General features: G+C 33.9%; 1 protein-coding gene across 1 annotated transcript in view; it reads right to left on the bottom strand.

Moving 5' to 3' along the window:
• Positions 1 to 12,147: 12,147 nt before the first annotated feature.
• Positions 12,148 to 23,345, bottom strand: part of LOC131164711 (protein trichome birefringence-like 12) — a 32,215-nt gene continuing 21,017 nt past the window's right edge. Inside the window, exon 5 of the mRNA XM_058122128.1 lies at positions 12,148 to 12,467. Coding sequence (XP_057978111.1) covers positions 12,459 to 12,467 — 9 coding nt within the window. The 3' untranslated portion in view covers positions 12,148 to 12,458. The remainder of the gene's footprint in view (positions 12,468 to 23,345) is intronic.

The following is a 23,345-nucleotide window of genomic DNA, read 5'->3' as shown; positions in this document are numbered from 1 at the left end:
TTAAAACAACCTCACAGTTAATATGTTTGCATAAATTTAAAGAGATTTAGGGAAGAAGGAGAATAACACTGAATTTTTACAAGGTTCGACCAACAACCTACGTCCTTGCCTTAAGCAGCTGCTGTGAGGATTTTCCTTTCCAACTTTCTTCCAGGAAAAGTTACAACATCTCCGTATTAGGTGGAGACCCCTCTCTAACAAGAATATCACTTCATGTTAGCCAAGGATTCAACAACCCTGAATCGTCAAAAAATAACAAGAGAAACAAGAAACAACTTGTGTCTCAACAAGAGCATATTAGTACAGTTGAATAGCAATATACTTCAATCAATAATCAATAAGGAGATTGTTAAGCCAACAATCTCCCCCTTTTTGATGATGAAAAATAAGAAGAAAAAAATGAGTAAACCTTAAGAAGACTCCCTCTTACAATAAGCATAGTTTCAAGATCATCAATGATAAGTATATTTTTCAATTCATAGTATCAACAGTGTATATGAGCAATATATATCTCAGTTGTGTATATCTTAGTTGTGCTTCAGTTTTGCTCAAAAGTTCTCCCTCTTTTGATATCATTCAAAAAGAGAAGAGTGACAATAAACACATACAATCTAATGCATAGAGCAGCATTTGCACAAAACAAATAATAACTTTCATCATGTTGTAAGCAAGGAGTCCAAAAAACAACAGCAAAGATACAAAGCAAATATCTGAAATACAAATGTCAACTACAAGTCTATGAAAACAAAAATCAAATAATAAGCATCTCTTGCTTCATTTTCTTCATCATCTTCAGTTTCTTCTTCATCTCCTTCTTCTTCTGATCCAACTTCACTTATCTCCATTGGGTCCTTTCCTCGTGAAGAACCAGCTATATGCTATTCAATATGACCAAGCCATTAATCCAATGAAGAGTAGTTAACTTGAAGAGATGCAAAATTGTTCTCAAGTGTACTAAGTCTAGATCGCATTTCTCCAGTAAAATCAGTGAACTATTGATGATAAGCAAGGAACCATGAAGGTGCATCACCAACTTGAGGAGCAGGTTGCGGAGCTAGTTGTTGAACTGGTTGTTGTTGTTCCTGAACCTGCAAGCATCTACGATTATATTTAGGAAACCAAACTTCATCAAGTTTTTCATAACCCATTTTCTTAAATGTAGTGGATGAAAAGAGATCATAATGGGTTCACTTGATGAAAAATTCATATGGAGAAGTGATGTTTAGATGAGAAAATATGAGATTCAAAGTGCCACCATATGAAAGAATTACTCTGCGGGCTTCTGTTCTAGAGATCATCCTTTTTAGAATTAAGCTTGGTAAATCAAGATTTTTCCCTTTGAGTAAGCACCGCATGAAAAAAAAATCTAAATATGAAATGTAGTCGTGTGATCCTACTTGAGGCAAAATGTTGTACGTAATCAACTTCTGTAAGATTTGTGCCTAAAGATTAAGTTGTTTGTATAATGGAGGACGACCAAAATAGATAGGTTCCTCAGTCATGACCAATGGTAGAAATTCTTCAAGGGCGAAATCTATTGCATTAATCCAAGATTGTCCCAAAGATGGACACTCAAACTCACCTTGTCGGATATTGAAAATTGTTATTAAGGTCTGTGGTGTAAGTGCAATTGCTTTTCCCATGACTTTGGTAATGGTTACTGTGTCTTTTTCAACCATATTCACATAAATTTTTTTGACTAAGTTCATATATAGTCCTTTAGCCTGATAAGTAATAAACATTTTCCATCCTAAGGTTCTAAATATGGGTAACATGTTGGGAAAGTCTTCTTCAAATAAAGTCGTGTCTAGGACCTTACCAAGAATAGGTTTAGTTGAATGAAGATTCTCCTTATATAGCCGCTTCGTGTGTGGAGCTACAAGCCACCTCTTGATATTGTTGTTGTCATCCTTTCCCGAAGTAGAACCTTTTGTTGAATTAGGTGTAATCCCAAGAGGGGGGGTGAATTGGGTATTTTAAAATTCTTTGAATCTATTTACTACTTAATCCCAACTTGTATATTTAACAAACCAATCTGAGGGATTTATAACAAAAACAAATTCAATTTACCAATGAGTTCTTATTACCCAATTAATTGTATGCAATGTTATTCAACCTACCCATATAATATGAGCAATTTAAATGCAGTGCTGAAAGTAAAAAGTAAAGGGAAAAGAGAAGAAAAATGCAGTTTTTACGAGCTTCAGCCAACTCGGCCTACGTCCTTGCCTTGAGCAACCATTTAAGGATTTCACTAAAATATCTGCTCCTTAAATTGGGACGGAGCTTCCCTTACAATCCGCTACTTACAAGAGGTACAACTCCCTCCTACTCTGCTACTTACAAAAGGTACAACTCTCTCCTAATCCGCTGCTTACAAGAGGTACAACTCCCTCCTAATTCGCTGCTTACAAGAGATACAACTCTCTCCTCAAAACCCGGTTCACAAACCGAACCTTGAATACAATTTAATATGCAAAACACTCAATATTGCTTCTAACAAAGTTAGTGAGTACAATTCAAAATCCTAGTACATAATCATATGATGAAACTTGAAGCTCAGTATGAATGAAACAATACAATTTTTTATGAATGATATGCTTCAATTCACAATTTCTCTCTTTAACCAAAAACTCCCAAGTAATGATATATTTAAACACTTTGGAGAATATTAGGGTTCTAGTTCACTTCGCGAAAATGCACAATTATATCTTATGTGAACTTATTCAAAAACTTTATCTTGAATATTAGATCAATCAAGATCAAAACGCTTTCTTTCAAATATTCAATTATAACATGATCTTTGTAGTATGCAAATATATATATGATATGTATACCAAAGATCAAAGCCCTAATGTAATATATTTCAGAGAATATCCTTCAATAATATATCGTCATGAACACCTAGAATATTCAAATAAGTAGATTTGTAATATTAAAAATATCAAGTTTTTGAATGAAAAACTCACTTGAACCAAAACTATTTAATCAACAACTAGAGCTCTTCTCAAGTGATAAATTTCTCAAAAATGATTTATTATATGCACACTCAGGATCAACTTCTTAACAAATATTCCAAAGTAGATTTTGCAATGATAAGCTCTATGAAAAATATATATATATATATATATACTCTTGAATCAAGAAACCAGTCAACCAATAGCTAAAACTTTCTCAAGTAATGATCTTGTCAAAGGCAATCTTTATATGTATATGCACACTCAAGATCAATTTTTCTAACGATATTCAATAACAAGTGATGAGATGAGAAACTCTTGAAAATAGTAACTTGAATGATCAAACCTCAACACTAGAATGAAAAACCAGATGAGTAAATGAGTTCCCTTCGAGATTCAAAGTTGATTTGCCCAAGCTCGATGAGTAGAAGTTGAAGTGTAGGCAATTGTATAGCAAAAAGAGCAAGTTTCTCAAAATTCTTTCAGTAATATGTATTCTTCTCTTTACATTGATCTTCTCTTTGGTCTTAGCTCACACTAGGGTTTAAATGATGTATATATAGGTGCTTTACCCTTAGAATTGATCTCAACCGTTGGATCAAAGAGATAGCTCGCGAGTCCTTTTAATAAAAATCTGATTTTTAAGTTTTCCCACAAGTTCAGGCTACTAAAGTTGAGTTTAGGCTCCTTAAGTACCAATTCAAGCGCCTCAGGTTGACTTCATGCTACCGAAGTGCCTCGGCCAGGTTCTATTTCACCATTAATTCTTTAGACTACCGAACTTAATCTTTAGGCTCCTAAAGAAATTCTTCAGGCAACTAAGGTTGAGTTTAGGCTACCGAAGTGGCCATTTCTTGAATTTTTCCTTTCTAATTCAAAATTCTGATTTGCTCTCTTTCTTGGCTCTTTTATAAAAGCATTTTCCAAGGTTTTAACAATATTTCTAAGTCCATGAATGTTCCCTAAAGATGTCCATGAAATGCATGAGTCCTAAAGACATTCTAAGGTATATGTTGAGCCTCAAATTAATTCATACGAAAACATAAATACATGAGTTCTAAGTACCCATTCCCAAGATGTTCTTGAACTTTGTCGCTTGCATCTTGATTCTCATACTCTTTGAGTTCCATGGATCTTAGCAAGATATGTATGCTTTACTTTAAGGCTTCCATGACTCATTATCCTTCCGTGCATACTTAATATAGTTCCTGTTCACAAACTCAATGCACAGATCAAATACCAAGTGATTTGTCATTATAAAAATCGGATTGGACTCATAGAGTCAATACCTTTTGTTACTGTATTTTTCATCCTTTAAAATCTGATGAGAATGAAGTAGGATGATGTTCTTCAAAGATTAAACGGAGGATTGTGAGTGAAAGAGAACTTAGAACCGAAGGAGAATAGGTGGAGGTGAAGAAAGAAACAGGGTTAGGTGCCTAGGGTTTTGAAAAGTTGGGGTTTTGTGCATGTTCAGTATTTAAAGCACCATCAGTCAGTCGAATGATTCGAGGGTCAGTCACCTGACAATTTTAGCGCATTTTAATTTTACCCAAACAGTAGCGAGTTAGTCGACTGAAACTTAAAGGATCAGTTGCCTGACTTTACTAATCCTGAAAACTGAGAAAGTCAGAGAAAGTTCAGTCGACTGTAACTTATTTTTCAATCGCCTGACCTCACTTGCCTTTCAATATATTCTTGGCTACACATCCAATTTTATTTTTAAACAACTTCTCTTTTGTGTAATATGCCTAGTTCCTGTCTTATAGAGATAAGTCTATCCTCTGGAAAAGGTTTTGTAAATATATCAGCACATTGATCACTTGTATTTACAAATTCAAGTAAGATGTCTTCTTTTTGCATATGATCCCTTAAGAAGTGATGTCTTATGTCTATATGCTGGGTTCTTGAGTGTTATATGAGATTTTTGGAAATATTTATGGCATTGATATTATCACACTTTATAGGTATAGCTGAATATTCCAAATTGGAATCTTTTAATTGTTGCTTCATGTAGAGAGTTTGTACACAATAGCTACCTGCTGCCACATATTCAGCTTCGATAGTAGATAAAGTTATTAAATTTTGTTTCTTAGAGAACCAAGACATGAGAGATCTTCCTAGAAAGTGGCAAGTACCACTTGTGCTTTTTCTATAAATTTTACATCCAGCATAATAAGCATCCGAATAGCTGATCATTTCAAAGCCAGTGTCCTTAGGATACCATGGACCCAAGTCAATAGTACCTATTAAATATCTTAAGATTCTTTTGACGGCTTTTTGGTGAGATACCTTAGGGATTGCCTAAAATCGGGCACACTTGCATACACTAAAGATAATTTCTGGTCTACTAGCGATCAAATATAGTAGACTTCCTATCATGCCTTAGTAATATTTCATATCTACCGGTTTTCCTTTTTCATCCTTATCAAGACTTATAGACGTACTCATTGGGGTTCCTATAGGTTTGCTACCTTCCATATCAAACTTCTTAAGCATATCTCTTATATATTTTGATTGATTTATGAAGGTTCCATTTTTAGCTTGCTTAATCTGAAGTCCTAGGAAGTCAATTCTCCCATCATACTCATTTCAAATTCATCTTGCATACACTGTGCAAAATCTTTACATAAATCTTCGTTTGTAGCACCAAAAATGATATCATCCACATAGATTTGAATAATAAGCATATCTTCAATTTTAGATTTAATAAATAATGTATTGTCCACTTTTTCTTCTAGAAAAGCCATTATCCAATAGAAATCTACTCAACCGTTCATACCAAGCTCTAGGGGCTTGTTTTAGTCCGTATAGTGCTTTTTTTTAAATCTAAACACATTATTAAGGTTATGAGTATCCTTAAAACATAGAGGTTGTGCCACATAGACTTCTTCATTTATAAATCCATTTGAGAATGCACTCTTCACATCTATTTGATAGAGTTTAAATTCTTTGTGAGATGCATAGGCTAATAACATTCTTATGACTTCCATTCTAGTTATAAGAGCAAAGGTCTCATCATAGTCTATTCTTTCTTCTTGATTATATCCTTAAGCAATAAGCTAACCTTGTTACACACTACAATTCTGTTTTCATCCTTTTTATTCCTAAATACCCATTTGGTTCTTATTTCTGAATGGTCGTCGGGTCTAGGAACTAATTTTTATACTTTACTTCTTTCAAACAGATTTAATTCTTCTTGCATAGCTATTATCCAAGAATCATCACTTAAGATTTCTTCTATACTCTAGGGTTCTTCTTGAGATAGAAATGCATAATATTTACATAGATTTTTCAATGAGGATCTAGTGGACATACCACGTGAAGGTTCACCAATGATTTGGTCTTTTGGGTGATTTCTTACAAACTTCCATTCTTTAGGTAGTTCAGATTTATCGGTAGGTCCATCATTTGAGGTTGATTCATTGTTCTCATCTTTTATTTCTTTAATTTCTAAGTCTTCTACTTTTTGTATTATTTCAGCTTCCTTAATATCAATTGTTTTAGTGAATGGATTTGCCTCATCAAAGGCTACATGTATTGATTCTATGATTGTGAGCATTCGTTTTTTTGCAAATTCTAAATGCTTTACTATTTAATGCATACCCTAGGACAATTCCTTTGTCTGATTTTACATCAAATCTTCCTAAGTCTTCTTTATCATTCAATACAAAACACTTATATCCAAATACATGAAAATAAGATATGTTAGGTCGTCTTCTTTTCCATAGTTCATAGGGGGTCTTATCTCGCCTTGATCTTATGGAAACTCTATTCATCACATAACATGCGATATTTACTGCTTCAACCCAAAAATACTTAGGTAATTTATGTTCATTAACCATGGTTCTAGCCATTTCTTGAAGAGTCATATTCTTCCTTTCAACGACTCCATTTTGTTGAAGAGTTTGAGGTGCTGAAAATTTGTGATTTATTCCATGTTCATTACAAAATATATCAACTTCTTTATTTTTAAATTCTCTTCCTTTATCACTTTGAATATTTAGAACTTCATACCCTTTTTCATTTTGGAGTCTTTTGCATAAGTTAATTAATATCTTGCAAGCTTCATCTTTGGAGGCTAAGAAGAGTACCCAAGTAAACCTGGAGTACTCATCAACAATGACGAAAGCATATTACTTTCCTTCTAAAATTTGTGTTCCACTAAGGGCCTACTAGTGGAAATATGTTTCTTCTTTTTAAAACTTGTCTTAGTTTGTTTTCCAAGCTGGCAAGAGTCACAAATTTTGTCTTTTATGAACTTTGTGCTAGGCATACCTTTGACTAATTTCTTTTTAACTAATTTAGATAACAAATCCATACTAGCGTGTCCTAGTCTTCTATGCCATAGCCAACTAGCTTCATTTATGGCTGTTAAGCATGTGATTTCTTGAGATATTAGATTTTCAAAGTTTATACAATATACATTATCAACCATGTTAGCAGTGAACAACACATCATGTTTTTCTCGATTTTCGACTATGCATTTGTCTTGTTTAAAGATTATGTCAAAGCCTTTATCACTTAATTGACTTATACTAAGTAGATTATGTTTTAACTCATCTACTAGTGGAACATTATCAATGGTTAAAGAGGGTTCTTTACCTACTTTTCCAATACCGATAATTTTGCCTTTAGCATTGTCGCCAAAGGTGACATATCCACCCTCTTTTTGCATAAGTGTGGTAAATTTTGATTTGTCTCTCGTCATGTGTTTTGAACACCTGCTGTCCAAGTACCATTTGTATTTTGATGGAGTGGTCCTAAAGCACACCTACAAGAAGGGTTCAAAGTGTTACTTTTGGTACCCAACCTCCTTAGGTCTTTTTATTTCAGGTTTATTTTTAGTTTTGATTCTCCATACTTCCCTGATTTTGAAATTTTTCATTTTAAATGGACATTCAAACTTTATATGTCCCTTTTTTTTGCACAAGAAGCAAGTAGTATGTTCATAAGCATTTGTGGAAGATGTGCTAGCATGATGTTTTGATTTTTTTACAAAGTATCCCATATAGAGATTCTTTTTCTTCTTGTTTTCAACTCCGTTGTATCCAATTCCTTCTTTATCTAATGACATTCTTTGTGTTCCAACCAACTTTTCAAAATTTTCCTTTCCTTTTGTGAAATTGTAGATGATTTTTTCTTTATCCTTAATTTTACTTTTAAGGTTACTTATTTCTGAATCCTTTTTACTTTTACCATTTACTTGTAGCTTTACTAAGTCTTGAGACATCTCATTTATTTTATCCATGAGATTATCAATATGTGAGTTCTTTTCTTTTTCAGCTGATTTTGAAGTCTCAAGTTGGTTCTTGAGTATTTCATTTTTTATTCTTTCAAAACTAAGTTTCTTTTGGTTACTCTTATGAACCTTTTATGCAAAGTAAATAGTTCAGCCCAAATTTCTCTATATGAAGGCATACTTTCATATGAGTCACTACATGATTCATCACTAGATTCTTTAGATGAGCTAGTGTAGGAATTTACCTTAGCATCTTTAGCCATGAAACAGAGATTTGCCACATATTGATCACTTGATTCGTTTTCGAATTCACTTGAACTTGTGTCATCCAATGTAGTAGCTTTCATTGCCTTCTTTTTCTTCTTCTTGTCGTCTTTCTTAAGCTATGGACAATTAGGTTTTATATGTCCAACCTTTCTGCAATTATAACATGTAGGAGGTTCATTCTTGGATTCCTTTTTGCTTGTTTCTCCTTTATCATATTTTGAGCCAATGAATTTTCAAGTAAATTTCTTATTTTTCTCAAAGAATTTTCCAAGTCTCCTAGTAATTAGGGCTATATCATCATCGTCTAATTCATTATCTTCTTCTTCTTCACTATAACTTTCTTTAGCAGCTTTAAGGGCTATTGATTTTTTTTGTTTGATACTTTCATAATTTCTTTCATTTATGGTCATCTCATATGTGAGAAGTGATCCAATTAATTCATCAAAGGAAGTGTTTTTCAAGTTTCTTCATTCCATAATTGTTGTGACCTTAGGTTCCCATATTGGTGGAAGTCCTCTAAGTATTTTTCGGATCATTTCATATGTGGAGTAATTTTTCCCTAAAGCATTTAAGGAGTTTAGTATGTGGGTGAAACTAGTGTACATGCCAGTGATGGTCTCATAAGGGTTCATCCTAAAGGCTTTATGTTGGCTTTTTGAGTCCAATCTCTGTTTTGATGTTAACAAATACAAGTGTCTCATGTATGTGTCTAGTATTTTGAACAGATTCATTATTTGGAATGCACACACAAAAGAGGAAGATGGAAGCCAGAAAGGACTTAAAGCTCACATCATCCTGACTGTTCCATGCAAACCTGAAGAGCAGAAAAAGAAGACATAACAATTATATTTGTATTTCATTTAAATTTTATCTTTGGTTTGTAATAATGCATGCATCTGCATGATATCGATTGATTGCTCAGACGACCTTAGATTGACCCTAGGGACCAACACTTTCACAGAAGAGCTTTCTCTTAAATAACTAATTGGTTATGGTCAAAGATTAAAGTTAAAATGAAGTTTGCAAAGTCGACCGACGTCGGATTTTTGGGCTTAATTAAAAAGCATAGGCCATAGTCTGACCTTAGGTTCCCAAACATTTCATGAAAAATCCCTTGAACTAAAATGCCATATCTATATGAACATGGGAAACTTTTAATCAAAATCTGGACCTAAATTTACTTTGAAAAAGCTTCATGCGATCGAACGTACCTCGGTCGATTGAACTAGTAAGAAGTCAACAAGTTGATTGAGGCTTGGGCGACTGAACCATATTTGAACTAACCGTCCATGGTCGACCGAACCTTAAAGTTAAATTTTCCCACTATCCTCGGACGACAGAACTTGTAGTTCAAAATAGGCCTAAGCTACCGAATAGTGAAGTTTGGCAACCCGAACCATGGACCAATCGCTCGAAGTCACAAATGAATGGAAAATCGCCCTAGGTTCAGCCACCCGAACTTGCATTCAATCACCCAAACCCAATAACAGACTTGTGTTTGTTCAGGCGACCAGCCCTAAGGACCGGGCGACTGAACCTCTCGGGTTAACTTGTTTTACCATGGTAATTAGGGTAAAAACTTAATTAAACAATTTTAAAAATCCCTAATATGTCCCTAACGGTCATAATTCTCAGAAAATCTATAAATATCCCCTCATAACCTCAAATTAGAAACTTTGATTAACTCCCAAATCCTCTCAAACTATTTTGTTAATCAAAGTTCCCCCAAACCATTTTTAATGCAAAATCTTTTTCTTTGGGGCAAAATGTTTTAATCTCTCTTACTCTCTTTCACTCTCTATTTTTGAAAAACAATTTTTGAAATAGAGCACTTATCTTTTTTGGGTATTCATATTGTTAATCCATAGCTTTTACTCTCACTTAGGTTTTATCTTGAAAATCATTTTTGAGAGTAACCTTAAAAATTCTTCCTATTATTTTTTCTTGATAAACATTTTTGAAAGAAATCCTTTATTGCACAAATATTTTTTTTGAGCCTAAACTCCAAATTCTTCAAACATTTTTATTAGCAAAAATCTTTGTTGGAGAACATAATAATCATTTTGATATTTTCATATGTTTATGTGTGCAATAATTATTTAGATTAACACCCTTCCTCTACTGAGCATAATGCATATCATTAAAGAGTGCATGTATTTGAGCTTTAAATGTGTACATCCATGCTTGTATTTAGAAGCATTTTAATATATAAAAAAATGATTTTTATTGTACCAGTTGGGTTCATCCCATTAATTGAACTGGGCAGTCTCAGCCCCGTAAGTGAGACTGGTTGAATTCAGCCTGAAATTTGAATTGGGGAGTCTCCGCCCCATAAAGGAGACCAGTTGATCTCAGCCTAATAATTGAGATGGGTTTTGGCACCACCCGTAAAGTGTGGCTGGGGTTTTCCTTACCTCGTAAGGAGATAATGTAAACGGTTTCTGCTCCACCCATTTAAGTGAGCAGGTATAGTGTAATCCTTGGGGGGTATGCCTAAGGTGGGGACGTAGGTTGGTTTGGCCAAACCTCGATAACAAATATCGTGTTGCTCTCTCTTTATCTCATTTAATTACTGTACTTTAATTTCCGCACATGTACACTTGTTTATTCATAATTCTAATTATTTGCATGCACACCTTTATTTAAATGAGATATGCTGCACGTGTATGTTCACACTTACAGTGTAATCATTTTACATACACAACCATAATTAAAATGGGATATGATATGTGGTGAATAGGCGAAATGTTTAAATTAGCTGAAAAGTCAGTTCCCCCCCCCCCCCTCTCTTGGGATCACACCAATTCCAACTCTTCATACTCGCTAGTAAGCATATCAATTCTACTATCTCTTACATCAACCGTTCCTTCATAAGTTACTTCAAGTTTATCCCAAATTTCTTTAGCTGATTTGCATCCCATAATCCTATTGAACTCATTCAAACTTAGAGCACAATATAGTGCATTCATTGCACTTGAGTTTATTTGCGGCATCTTTAAGTCATTACCTGTCATCTCTTTTTCTTCTTTTAGTATTTCTTTATTGTCTACAGTTTTAGTAGGGATGAGGTCACCATGTGTGACAACTTTCCAAGCTTTTCAATCCATGGTTAGTAGGTATATTCTCATTCACTGTTTCCAAAAGGTGTAGTTAACACTGCATAAGATAGGTGGTCTAAAGGATGATTAACCCTCAGTATAAGGAGATACACCTAGGTGTGTCTTAGGGATCTTTATGTAGTTTCTTGTTTAAGATTTACTACATCCTATGCTCTGATACCAATTGAGAATCTAGGTATACTCCTACGAGGGGGGTGAATTGGGTTTATAAAATTTTCTTGGGAACTTTACTACAACCTACACTCTGATACCAATTGAGAATCTAGGTATACTCCTAAGGGGGGGTGAACTGGGTTTGTAAAATTTTTTTTGGAACTTTAGTTTAATATAACCCTATATTAATCAATAATTTTTGTAATGTAAATATGATGTTACCAATTCAATTTTCAGTACTTCAATGGATAAGTATTTCAGAATTAATTTTTCTTCTCAACAATGAACAATGATAACTTTAATGAATAGTTCCAATAAATAAATCTGAAGTGTCTTGTAAAATAAATGAGATAATCACACAATATTTAAATCAACTGTGTGTTCAACAATTTCAGCTCTCAAGGTTTAACAGAAAATTTAATCCAATCAAACTCTTTGATTCAAATCAGTTTTCAATAATATCCCAACTTCCAGCAAACTTTTTGTAAATATTTAAAACAACCACGTAGTTAATATGTTTGCAGAAATTTAAAGAGATTTATGGAAGAAGATGAATGACATCGGATTTTTACAAGATTTGGTCAGCAGCCTACGTCCTTGCCTCAAGCAACCGCTGCGAGGATTTTCTTTTCCAACTTTCTTCTAAGAAAAGTTATAACCTCCCTGTGTCAGGTGGAGACCCCTCTCTAATAAGAATACCCCTTCTTGTTAGCCAACGATTCAACAACCCTGAATCATCAAAAAATAACAAAAGAAACAAGAAACAACCAGTGTATAAGAAGAACTCTCAATAAGAGCAGATTAGTACAGTTGAATACCAATATACTTCAATCAATAATCAATATAAAAAGATGAAGCTCGAGTAAATATCACCGGGGTTCTTTCTTAGATTGAAAATTTCAGTGAAAGATCAAAGAATCGTGAGCTTTTATCAGCAAGAACACAGCAGGTACTTCAGTAAAAATATTAGCAAAGTAGCTTTGAAAAGTAGAAAGAATTTAGATTGATTGCTGCTTGTAGGTGTGCTTAATCTTTAGGTTTACCATATATTTATAGATATAAAAAGTTAATTTTCGTATTCCCTAAGTTTCTTAGAGTGTTTCCCAAGTTTTCACAACGTTTGGGGGGGGCAATTAATTAGTTTTGGAAACTTTCCTTTGCTATTTTAAATTTGAAAATATGAAGGTCAGTCGATTGTGATTCATAGAGCCAGTCGCCTGATCCTTCATAATTTAGCAAGTTTTCAAACACATAATGGGGTCAGTTGCCTGAGCTTTTGAGGCCAGTCTCTTGATTCTATTCTGTTTGCTCAATTATTTCAGCATAAAAATATCACTCAGTTGATCTAACAAGGTCAGTCGCCTGAACTAACAACTTTCAAAAATTCTTTGATTTTCAACACTTTATCCCTTTGATCTTGGAAAAAATTAAATGATACTTATTTAAAAACATTTTTCAAGGTTTTCAAAAATTGGTCTCTATGTCAATAATGATTCCTAAGAGCTTCAACCATTTATATTGAAATTTATGAAGTACTTACATGAGACTTCTTAAGACTTATACATTCTAAACACTTAGTCTTCATGCTTTTGCTTCCATTCTTTGAGTTTATCTTGACTTCTTTCTTCAATATACTTATCTTTATCAGATCTTCTATCTTTGAGTCCATGCTCTTAATGTACTTCATCAAACACTTGTGATCTTGAACCTTTTATCAGAAACATTTGAATCCCGAAACATCATCACTTAGCCAAATATGTTTAATTCTCTTGATTTGTTATCATCAAAATAAGATTCTTAAACCTTGTTAGGCTAACATTATTGCCTCCTTAGAACCTAGGACTTGATAAGAATTACGTAGATTTAAACATACCTAGGCAAAAAGGAATAAGTGTTGACTGAATGAGTTTATATAGTGATAAATTAGAAACATTACTAATTTTTTTGTGGATAGCGCTCAAGGTATAAAATCCCAGTTTACGCATAATAATCATTTGATTACTATACTGAGGACTTTAGAGAATCAAGCCAATATTGATGGGTTGAAACGATAAATCCAATATGATTTTATTTGTATATATCCGTTTTGATTGGTTTATCTCTTTTAAAAGTATTGACTATAGTTTATAGGATGAAGTAGCATGCACACCCTTACAAGCTCTTTACTCATGCTTGTTATTTAGGAATAGATTTTTGGGTGAAAATAGAAACCTCATATTTCTTATATGAATAACTTAGGTTTTGAATAAAGGATTCAAAAGCATGCTTTAGCAAGAGATGTCTTCCTTAGTTACATAATCTGTTTTTGATGATATATGCTTTAATTTGGATACACAGTAAGAATATCTAAAGCATAGCATAACTTACCCCTTACACAAAATTGAGGTGTAAAGGAGTTAATCATAACAACATGGGTACTACGTACCATTCAACCCTAAACTCATCTTGAAACATCAATATGCTCAAGAGCATTCAAAAATGAAAATTCAGTCATCACTGAAAAATCAGCATATCAAGCTTTACTAGTGAATTCTATATAAAGGCACCAATCATCATGATCGATTCTAAAGTAGTAATCTACTAGTGCTTACTAATAGACATCTTGTTGGAATTGGTGTGATCCCAAGAGGGAGGTGAATTGGGTTTTAAAATATTTTCACTAAATTAAGCATTTCACCAATTCACTACAAATCATATCCCATCCAATATACACGAGTGTATGTAAAATAATAAAACAATAAATGAAGACATACATGTGTGCAATATATCTTATTTAAATCAAATGTGTGTATGCAAATAATTATGACATCAAATAAACATTCATACACATGCTGAAATTAAAGTGCACGAATTTAAATAAGATAGAGAGAGAGTGACATACAAATTTGTTATCAAGGTTCGGCCAAACCAGCCTACGTCCCCTCCTTGGGCATACCCCCGAAGGATTACACTATCCCTGCTCACTTAAATTGGCGGAACAGAAGCCGTTTACATCCTCTCCTTACAGGGCGAGAAAAAACCCTAGTTCAATTTTCGAGTTAAATTGAACCAGTCTCACTTACGAGGCTGAGACTCTCTAGTTCAATTTTCGGGTTGAACCGAACCGGTCTCACTTACGAGGCTAAGACTCCCTAGTTCAATTCCGGGATGAACCCAACTGATACATATAAATATTTTTGTACATGAAAATGCTTCTAAAACATACAAGCAGAAATGTACACATTAAACTCATAAAACATGCACTCTCTAAAAATATAAAATAATGCTCAGTAGAGTAAGAGTGTGTATCTAAATAATTAATGTACAAATAAAATATGTGAAAAAGAAGTATTATTGTTCTCCTATAAATATTTTTGAAAATAAAGAATATTTGGAGAATCTAGAAATTTAAGTTCAAGAAAATATTTGTGTAATAAATAACTTTCTCCCAAAAATATTTATTAAGAAAACAACTGAGAGAAACCAAAGCTATACCCTCAAAAATATTTTCAAATATAAATAATAAGTGAGAGCATGTAAAAATAAATGCCCAAAAATAAATATACTCTCTTCAAGAGTAATTTTGAAATGAAAGAGTAGAAGAGAGTTAGAGAGTTTTACTAAAAAAAATTTACCTCAAAGAAGAGATTTTAGCAATGAAAATTGGTTTGGGAGAACTTTTATTAACAAAGGTTTAGAGAGAATTTTATAGTTAATCAAAGTTACAAATATGGAGTTATGAGGGGGTAATTATAGATTTTCCAAAAATTTTGACCGTTGAGGACACGCTCGGTACTTTGGAAAAGTTTAATTAAAAGTTAATGATGTTTTAGCGCTTTTAAAAAAATTCCAACCCGAGAATTTCGGTCGACCATATTAAAGGTTCGGTCAACCATATTAACAAGTTCGGTCTTCCGTGGCACTTTTGAACTTAGGTTATGGTCGACCTTATCAAGGAGATTTTGAACCCTCTGAGGTTCGGTCGACCAGGGCATGGTCGGTTGACCAAATTTTGATGTTTGGTCGACTAGATAAAATTTCAACTAAGAGTTCAGTCAACCAGAGTGTTGGGAATTACCCACGTGCTAGTTCGGTCGACCGAGCAATTCAAGTTCATTTCAAAAATGGTCGACCAAATAGTCAACCTATTGACCATGTTAAGTTTGGTCAACCGAAGCTTCTACGTAGGTTCAGGTTCGGTCGACCGAACACACTTAAAGTGTGCATTTAAGTCCTGATTTGAGTTTAAAGTTACATGTAGAGACCTAGGGTCTATCTAAGGTCAAGGCTATTTAATTTAGCCTAAAAAACCTAGCATTAGTCGACAATCACCTAAAGTCTATCTACGGTCATTACTGAGCATTCAAACATATCATGCAAATGCATGCATTATTACAAATCAAAGATAAAAAAATAAATGTAATACAATTATAAAACAAATGTCTTCTTCTTTGCTTTTCTGTCTTCATGGGATACGCCAAGCTGTGAGTACGCTTTAAGTACCATCTTGGCTTCAATTTTTCGGTATCTTTTGTTCGTGCTGAAATGAAAACCTGTTCACACACTAAGTGCGCACATAAGATATTGGTAGTTTGCCAGCATCAAAACAGGGATTTGACTCAAAAAACCAACACATCCTTCCTTGCTCAATTAGAGGCATTCAATTAGGAGTTCTTGTTTTTATCTATAGTAACACAAGATAGAATATTCCCTCTATGCTTGACCTATGAAAAACTCCTTAACCATTGTTAATACAAGAGCATTCTCTTCTATAGGAAAAGGTTTGCCAAATTACAATAAATTTTGCGATAAAGTATCTATTTGTGGTATTATATTCTTGCTTAAATTGTGAGCATATTTTTAGGGTACTTTCCCATTAGTGGCTAATCGAGAGAATATATCTCCTAGAGCATTGTTCAAAAAGGCCTCGTATACTTTTGAATGCTCATTGTCAAATAGTAAGGTCATATTTATCATGCTTAATGCACAAGCATGAAAATATTATGCTTATTTTGAAATTTTCCACTTATAATTACTTTGGAATCAAGTACTGGATTGAAAAATAGCTCTCGAGTTACACTCAACCAAATGAGCATCCCCTGCCAAGGTATATATGACTCATTATTTGGATACCAATTTGGAATTAATACCAAAGTAATTCAAGGAGAGGTTATCTTGACATAGGACCAATCTATCTCTAAATCTAGGATTAACTTTAGATGAACACAAGGTCACTTTGAGAATCAATTAATTAAATTTCACAGGATGAAAAGAGAATTTTTAGATTATTATACTCATTTATGCCCAACATTGAATAAACGGGAAATTCATCCTATCAAATATCTCAAAGCAAATAATAAGTTCTCTATATGAATGTTCTTAATTGACTAAGAACCTATTCACCCACACTCAACCATGAGCATCAATGTGTTTGTGAAATGCAATTTGGTTTCGAGTATTCAAAAATTTATAGTTGACTAAAAAAGAAGAAAAATTTCTTCTTAGACTCTTATACTCCTACCTTTTAGTATCCTTTGTATAAGAATATCTATCCTTATTCCATTTATAAGCTCTCGGCGTTTAATCATTCAATTAGAGCTTTATATTATTGGACAATTATCATTCATTATTCATGAGTAAGGAATAAATCAAGAGGACAATCTATTACTTTAGATGGTTTGATTCTGCACCAAACCATCAACAGTTTCAGGGGAAATCATCAACGGAAATCAACCAAGGTAGGTTGACATTTTGGTTCAGCACATACTCGCCTTACCAACATGTAAGCTAGTCTTAAAATTACTTTTAGGTCATTTTAAGATAAATGAATAGTACCTCTCTTTTTTATGATGATCAAAGGGGGAGAAGTTATATGGTGTTTGGTATGTGGGGCGAGAAGCGTATTATAGATTGGTGTATTAGGTATAAATCTGATGAAAGTTCAGTTTGCTTACTATTTTTTTAAAAAAATGAACTTTCTAATAATGTATTGCATATTATAGCTCCAATAGATATAAAATATCTAGTTGAATGTTTTTGTTATGCCTTATATGCATATGTAAGGGGGAGTAAATTTTCAATCTCATTCAATAGTATGCATAAATTAAGGGGGAGCTTAAAATTATATCCTGCAAGAACGCCGATGGTTTGTCATCGTCAAAAAGGGGGAAATTGCTAGCCTTAGTGGCAACATGATCCTAATTGTCATGTTTTGATGATAACAACCCATTAGTGGTTTTAGGTAATCTAATATTTACATATCAAGCTATGATAAGTACAAACTCAAATGTAAAGATCAAGTAAAATCTTAATAAGTTAGACATCATAAAAAAATGGGGAGATTGTTAGCCTTAGTAGCTACATAATCATATATAATGTGTTTTGATGATATTAACCTATTTGTAGTTCTAAGTATATCAAATCTTTGCAGATCACATTATGTACAGGTACAAGTGACAAATACATAAAGGTACTGGATCAAAGGCAAAGGTCGGACTGAGTAGACATTCGAGTAGGAAAGATCAAGATGGACACTTACTCAGAAGAACTCAAGCGCATCCAACAAAGTTTTAGAGTAATAGGGAGTATTTGAGGTAGGAACTATTGTAACTCTTGCAGTTTTGTTTCACGCATGATTACTGAGTAAGAGTTGAGCAAATTGCATATGCATATTCGTTCATACGAATATATAGGATATCACTAAATCATAAGTTTAGTACTTATGAGTTTTCAAAGTCAAACCAAGAGTTTTATAAAAATATCATTTACTCAAATGTATTTTTATATAGGACAAGTTTTAAATCATATTAGTGTTACAATATTTTAAAAACTTGGTCTTGGTTGGACTTAAAACCTCATTTATGCACCTCTCAAATTTTCTAAACACCCTTCAGTATTTGGAGCATAACTTTTGCTAGAAGACTCCAAAAAGGGGAATCTTGGTATCTACAGAAAGTTAAGAAAAAATCCCACAACTTCTATGTTGAAGACTTTCATAGATGAGAAGGGGAAAATAGTCGACAGTTTCAGAAAAATAGTTGACGGTTTGCATTGGAAACAAAACTCTAACGAGTAGAAAATGGCTAGTTTTCAAAGTATCTTATTATATTAAATGCCCAACGGCATGGCTAGTTTGCCCCTTTGCCTATAAATACAAGTCCAAAGGCTTGTTTAAATATCAATCTTAGTAAATATACATTAGTTGCAAGCACACTTCAATTAGTTCATTAGCTTTGTGCTTAACTTCTCTCTTGCTCTTCAATCTTGGTGTGATACAATACTTTGAGAGAGTTATGTGAGGATTTTATTGTTTCAAATATCAACTCATTCAAGGAAGCATTGTGTTTTTTTTTCTTCCATTTGTTGTAAAAAGGTTCTTGGCGAACCGGACCGCAAAAGGGTTCTTGGTGAACCTTGGTTGAAGGGTTCTTAGTGAACCGTATGAAGGCTCTTGGTGAGTGTTAAAGGATTTGTTCCCATGGTGTAAAGGCTTCTCCGCCAGTGAAGGAGTTTGTTTAGTGAATTGTGGAAACCTTGGGTATGACTCAAGGCGTGGACGTAGGCGAGGGGCCGAACCATGTTAAACATCAGTGTTAAACTTTTCCTCCATTCTCTTTAATTTATCTTGTGCATGATTTACTTTTTATTTATTGTGATATAATCATTTTCATCTTATCAAGATTTTACGTTTTGTAAAGAAAAGCGAAAATACGTGAAAGAGTCTATTCACCTCCCCTCTAGACGCGACTCTTGGGCCAATAGAATTCTTCTTTTCCATATTCTAAAGACTCGTTCGGTCTATGACAATATCAACATTACATTGATATTTCTTCAAGAACAAATTGGCTAGATTCCTCCTCAGAGCTCTTGTCTAGTGAAGCATACCACTTAAGTATTAGACCTGTTAATCTTTCATAGAACACATGCATAAGAAATTTTTGGTTCTTAGCGTAAGGTGTCATACTTCCTTGCATACATTTGAAGATGGATCCTTGGACATCCCATTCCATTATAATTAATAAAATCTTGGACTTTAAAATTCTCTAGAATAATAACAAGTAAAAAGGCAAAGATCTTAAAATTTTCCAATACCTTCATCTTGTATACCCTGAATTGACCTTAGTTGTTCCTCAATGTACGTCATGCGATCTTTATTACCAACTAATTTTCCTTTTTCTTCTTTTGACTTAGTTAACTTAACAAGTCCAGTACTAGCTCCTTATCCAGTTATATTGATGAATACTGGTTCTTGAGAAATTGGTGGTGTAGATGATGGTTAAGCTTCATCACCTATTAGTGTTTTTCCTTTTATGAGTTGGACTAGATATGTTATAGACTTTCCAAAGCTTCAATTCTTTTTTCGAAAGGATAATCTCCATTCTGGTTGGTCTCTGGTAACTCCATACTTTGTGACTGAACTCTAATAATTTTCTTTGCGGAATTTTGATAACCTTATGAATATGTTTCATAAATTAAGACGTATCAAAAAAAAAGGAAACAAATATTGTACCAGGAAAACACATAAAACACACACACATAGAATTAAATTATATTTTAACACAACATGCCAAGTGAATCCTTGATTTCATAGTCCATATGAGGATTTTAATCCCATGTGGAACATACTTTCATGCAATAAATAATTACGCTAGCAAAACTTTAGAGAGAGATTATCAAACTTCTCTTTATTTAATTTCAATAGTCAATAATACAAAGTCTACTTATTAGAAGGGATAGATCTTGAGTTCTCCTCCTCAAATACATTATTAGCTTTTTTGAAGTAAACTAAAACATGAGACAACAAATTATACAAGTCAATATAATTTGATGGGATCTATGGTCCACAACATCCCACACCAATGGGTACAATGCCTGAGCTAATCTGCTAACATGTTGTAGAATGGGATCTATTGCCAAGAGCCTTTCTTGTATAGCATGGAAGATGGGTCCAGTAATTTTTCATATGCCAATAAATCTGTAAATTGCTTCTCTTTGTGGCATATAATCAACTCTAGCTCCAAAATATACATCTTCAGTGTTGTCATCTTTTCTTATTGCCCGTGGATGTAGCTTGGACTCCCGACACTTGACTTCCAACTCTTAGTTCATAGTTAAGAGTCTTCACACCTAACTTTTGAACTCTATACTTGTGCTACCTTCTTTGTGATGGGGATCAACATGTCTTACCCCTTTCCTTCGCCGACATGGTGACATGTGGATGACCTCCAGATGTCCACTTCAGTTTGTAACTCTTTTGTAGGTACACATGGATTTCATAAGAATTTCAATGCATGAAACCCTAGTTGACATGCCAAAGCAAATTTGATTCCGAGACCCATATGGGCTCCACACGGTCTTGTGGGACCCACACGGAGTAGGTCTCCCTTTGACGTATGTCTTTGTATTTAATTTGTTGTATTGCAAGACAATTAAGCTTGTTTGCATGTGTATGTTTTAGTAAGTTGTGAGAGTGTTAGTAAGTTGTGTTAGAATTTAATGTGTCTAGTAGTTGTTAGCATTTATTATGTTGTCTCCCATGCTTAAGTAGGGAGTGTAAGGTAGTTATTGTCTTGTCTCCCCTTGCTGATTCTTTATATATTTCATTGTAAGAACTCATATAGGAGCTGATATTGAATTGAAAATAAATCCCTTATTGAAGCTTTAAAGCTTTGTGTCTGATCTTACAATTGTGTAGTGTGAGGCTACATTTGTTCTCTCACGAGATCAAGTGGCGAGAGACCTGTTGATCTTATAGGTCACTCTCGGTTTTGATAATGACAAATACTCTAGTATTTGATAGCTTTCAAGTTTGTATGTAGATTTATATTAGCAAATCAATTGATGGCACACGAAGTAAAGCCTGAAGACCCTAAAGATTTTCTTGTTGTAATTTATATTATTTGGGTCTAATAATTTATATCGGTCTTTAATAATCTCTGCATGTCATGCATGTAGGTTTTGTAAGCTCAACATGACCATAGACTAACCATAGGGTACCCAATGACAATATGGCACCCTTCGGTCGACCGACGCCAATTTTTTGGGACTATCTCAAAACAACCCTTGAAAAGACCTTAGTGAGAGTTTAGGTCCCCACAAATATGCACTAATATATCCCCACAATATCTTGTCAAACAGGGGATCAATTTGAAATGGACTGAACATGATAAGCACAAAATGAGAGGGCTCAGGCGACCGAACCCCAAGGGTTCATTTCACCTCGGGCGCTCGAACTATTGGGAAGTCAACAGTTTGACTATCTCCCTCAAGCAACTGAACCCCTAGATGTGACCTTTTCACCAACTCGAGCTGCTAAGTAATTCAGTTCAAAATAGGCACCAGGTGATCGAACACGTGTGTTCGAGCTACCGAACCTAGGACCGGGCACCCGAACCTCGCACTAAATGTTTCTGAATTTTGTTCGGGCAACTAAACCTACACTCAACGACCGAACTGTTTAAAATGAGTTTTTCAAGACGAGTCTATTCAGGCGATCGAACTAAAGTTCAGCCACCTGAATCCTCTCGGGTTATTTTATTAAACTGAGGTAAATAAGTGTTAAACAGGTTTAATATTTCCTAAGTATTTTAAAACTTTTCCAAGAATTCTCTATAGGTCATAAACGGTTATATTTTGGTCTTGGCCTATATATATATGGGTTCATTTGTGTAGATTAGGTGGTGATTAGCAGAAAATCATTAACAAAAATCCTCTCTATTTCAAAATCCTATTCTTGCCCAGATACTCTCATATCTTCATTCCCTTAATACATTTTCATATTGTGAGAGCATATTGGTTGTGTTAGTGTATATTAGGTATTGCTAATACTCCCATTATTCTTGTTTGATTGATTGATTTTAGGGGAGTTTAGTTAAGTTTATCCCACAAATTTGAATATTATAAATCTTGTGTTAGGATAAACTAACAAGCTTAAGGATCTTGGCATTGTCATTGCAAGATTCCTATAGCTTTGTTTTTTGTTGTGCAAAAATATTTCCTACAAGCTATAATATTTTTCCATACTATTCTTGTGCTCATTTCATTGAAGGAAATCTTTTAAGATAGTTTGAATATCTTATTAGCATCTTTGAAACCTTAGTTTGTTATTGAGATTTGATATAGATTGTTTCAAAGATATAGCTTGTCTTAGAACACTCTTGAACATTATAGTGATCATATCTTGTTGAGTGTTGTTTGCACACTTATTCACTTCATTGAGCTTACATTTCTTATATTGTTGATGTGTGGTTGCTTGAGCTGTACTGGTGCACATACCTGCTTGTGTAAGAAGTGCATTTCCATGTACAAATTTTATACACATTTGTTGTATTCCAGGCGCGGGCCTGAAGAGGGAGACTAACCCTATGGAATAGTCCCGGATTGGCTTAGATCCGATTAGGAAAGTTAGATGCGCCATCTTGATAAGGCGTGTTGGTTGAGGTCAGTCCCTTGAATTGACTTGGTTGTAACCGGTGTCACTCCACTCGTTAAGTGAGCAGTTGTGGAATCCTTGTGCTGGTGTGGGCAAGGTGGGGACGTAGGCACAGTTGGCCGAACCCCGATAACATATTGTGCATGTTCTTTATATTTTCGTAAATTTATTTTCCGCACTTTTATTTTTCAACGCAT

This window comes from Malania oleifera, chromosome 9, assembly GCF_029873635.1.
Source record: "Malania oleifera isolate guangnan ecotype guangnan chromosome 9, ASM2987363v1, whole genome shotgun sequence".
In the NCBI taxonomy this organism is placed as follows: domain Eukaryota; kingdom Viridiplantae; phylum Streptophyta; class Magnoliopsida; order Santalales; family Ximeniaceae; genus Malania; species Malania oleifera.
This window is presented reverse-complemented; position numbering and strand designations above follow the sequence as displayed.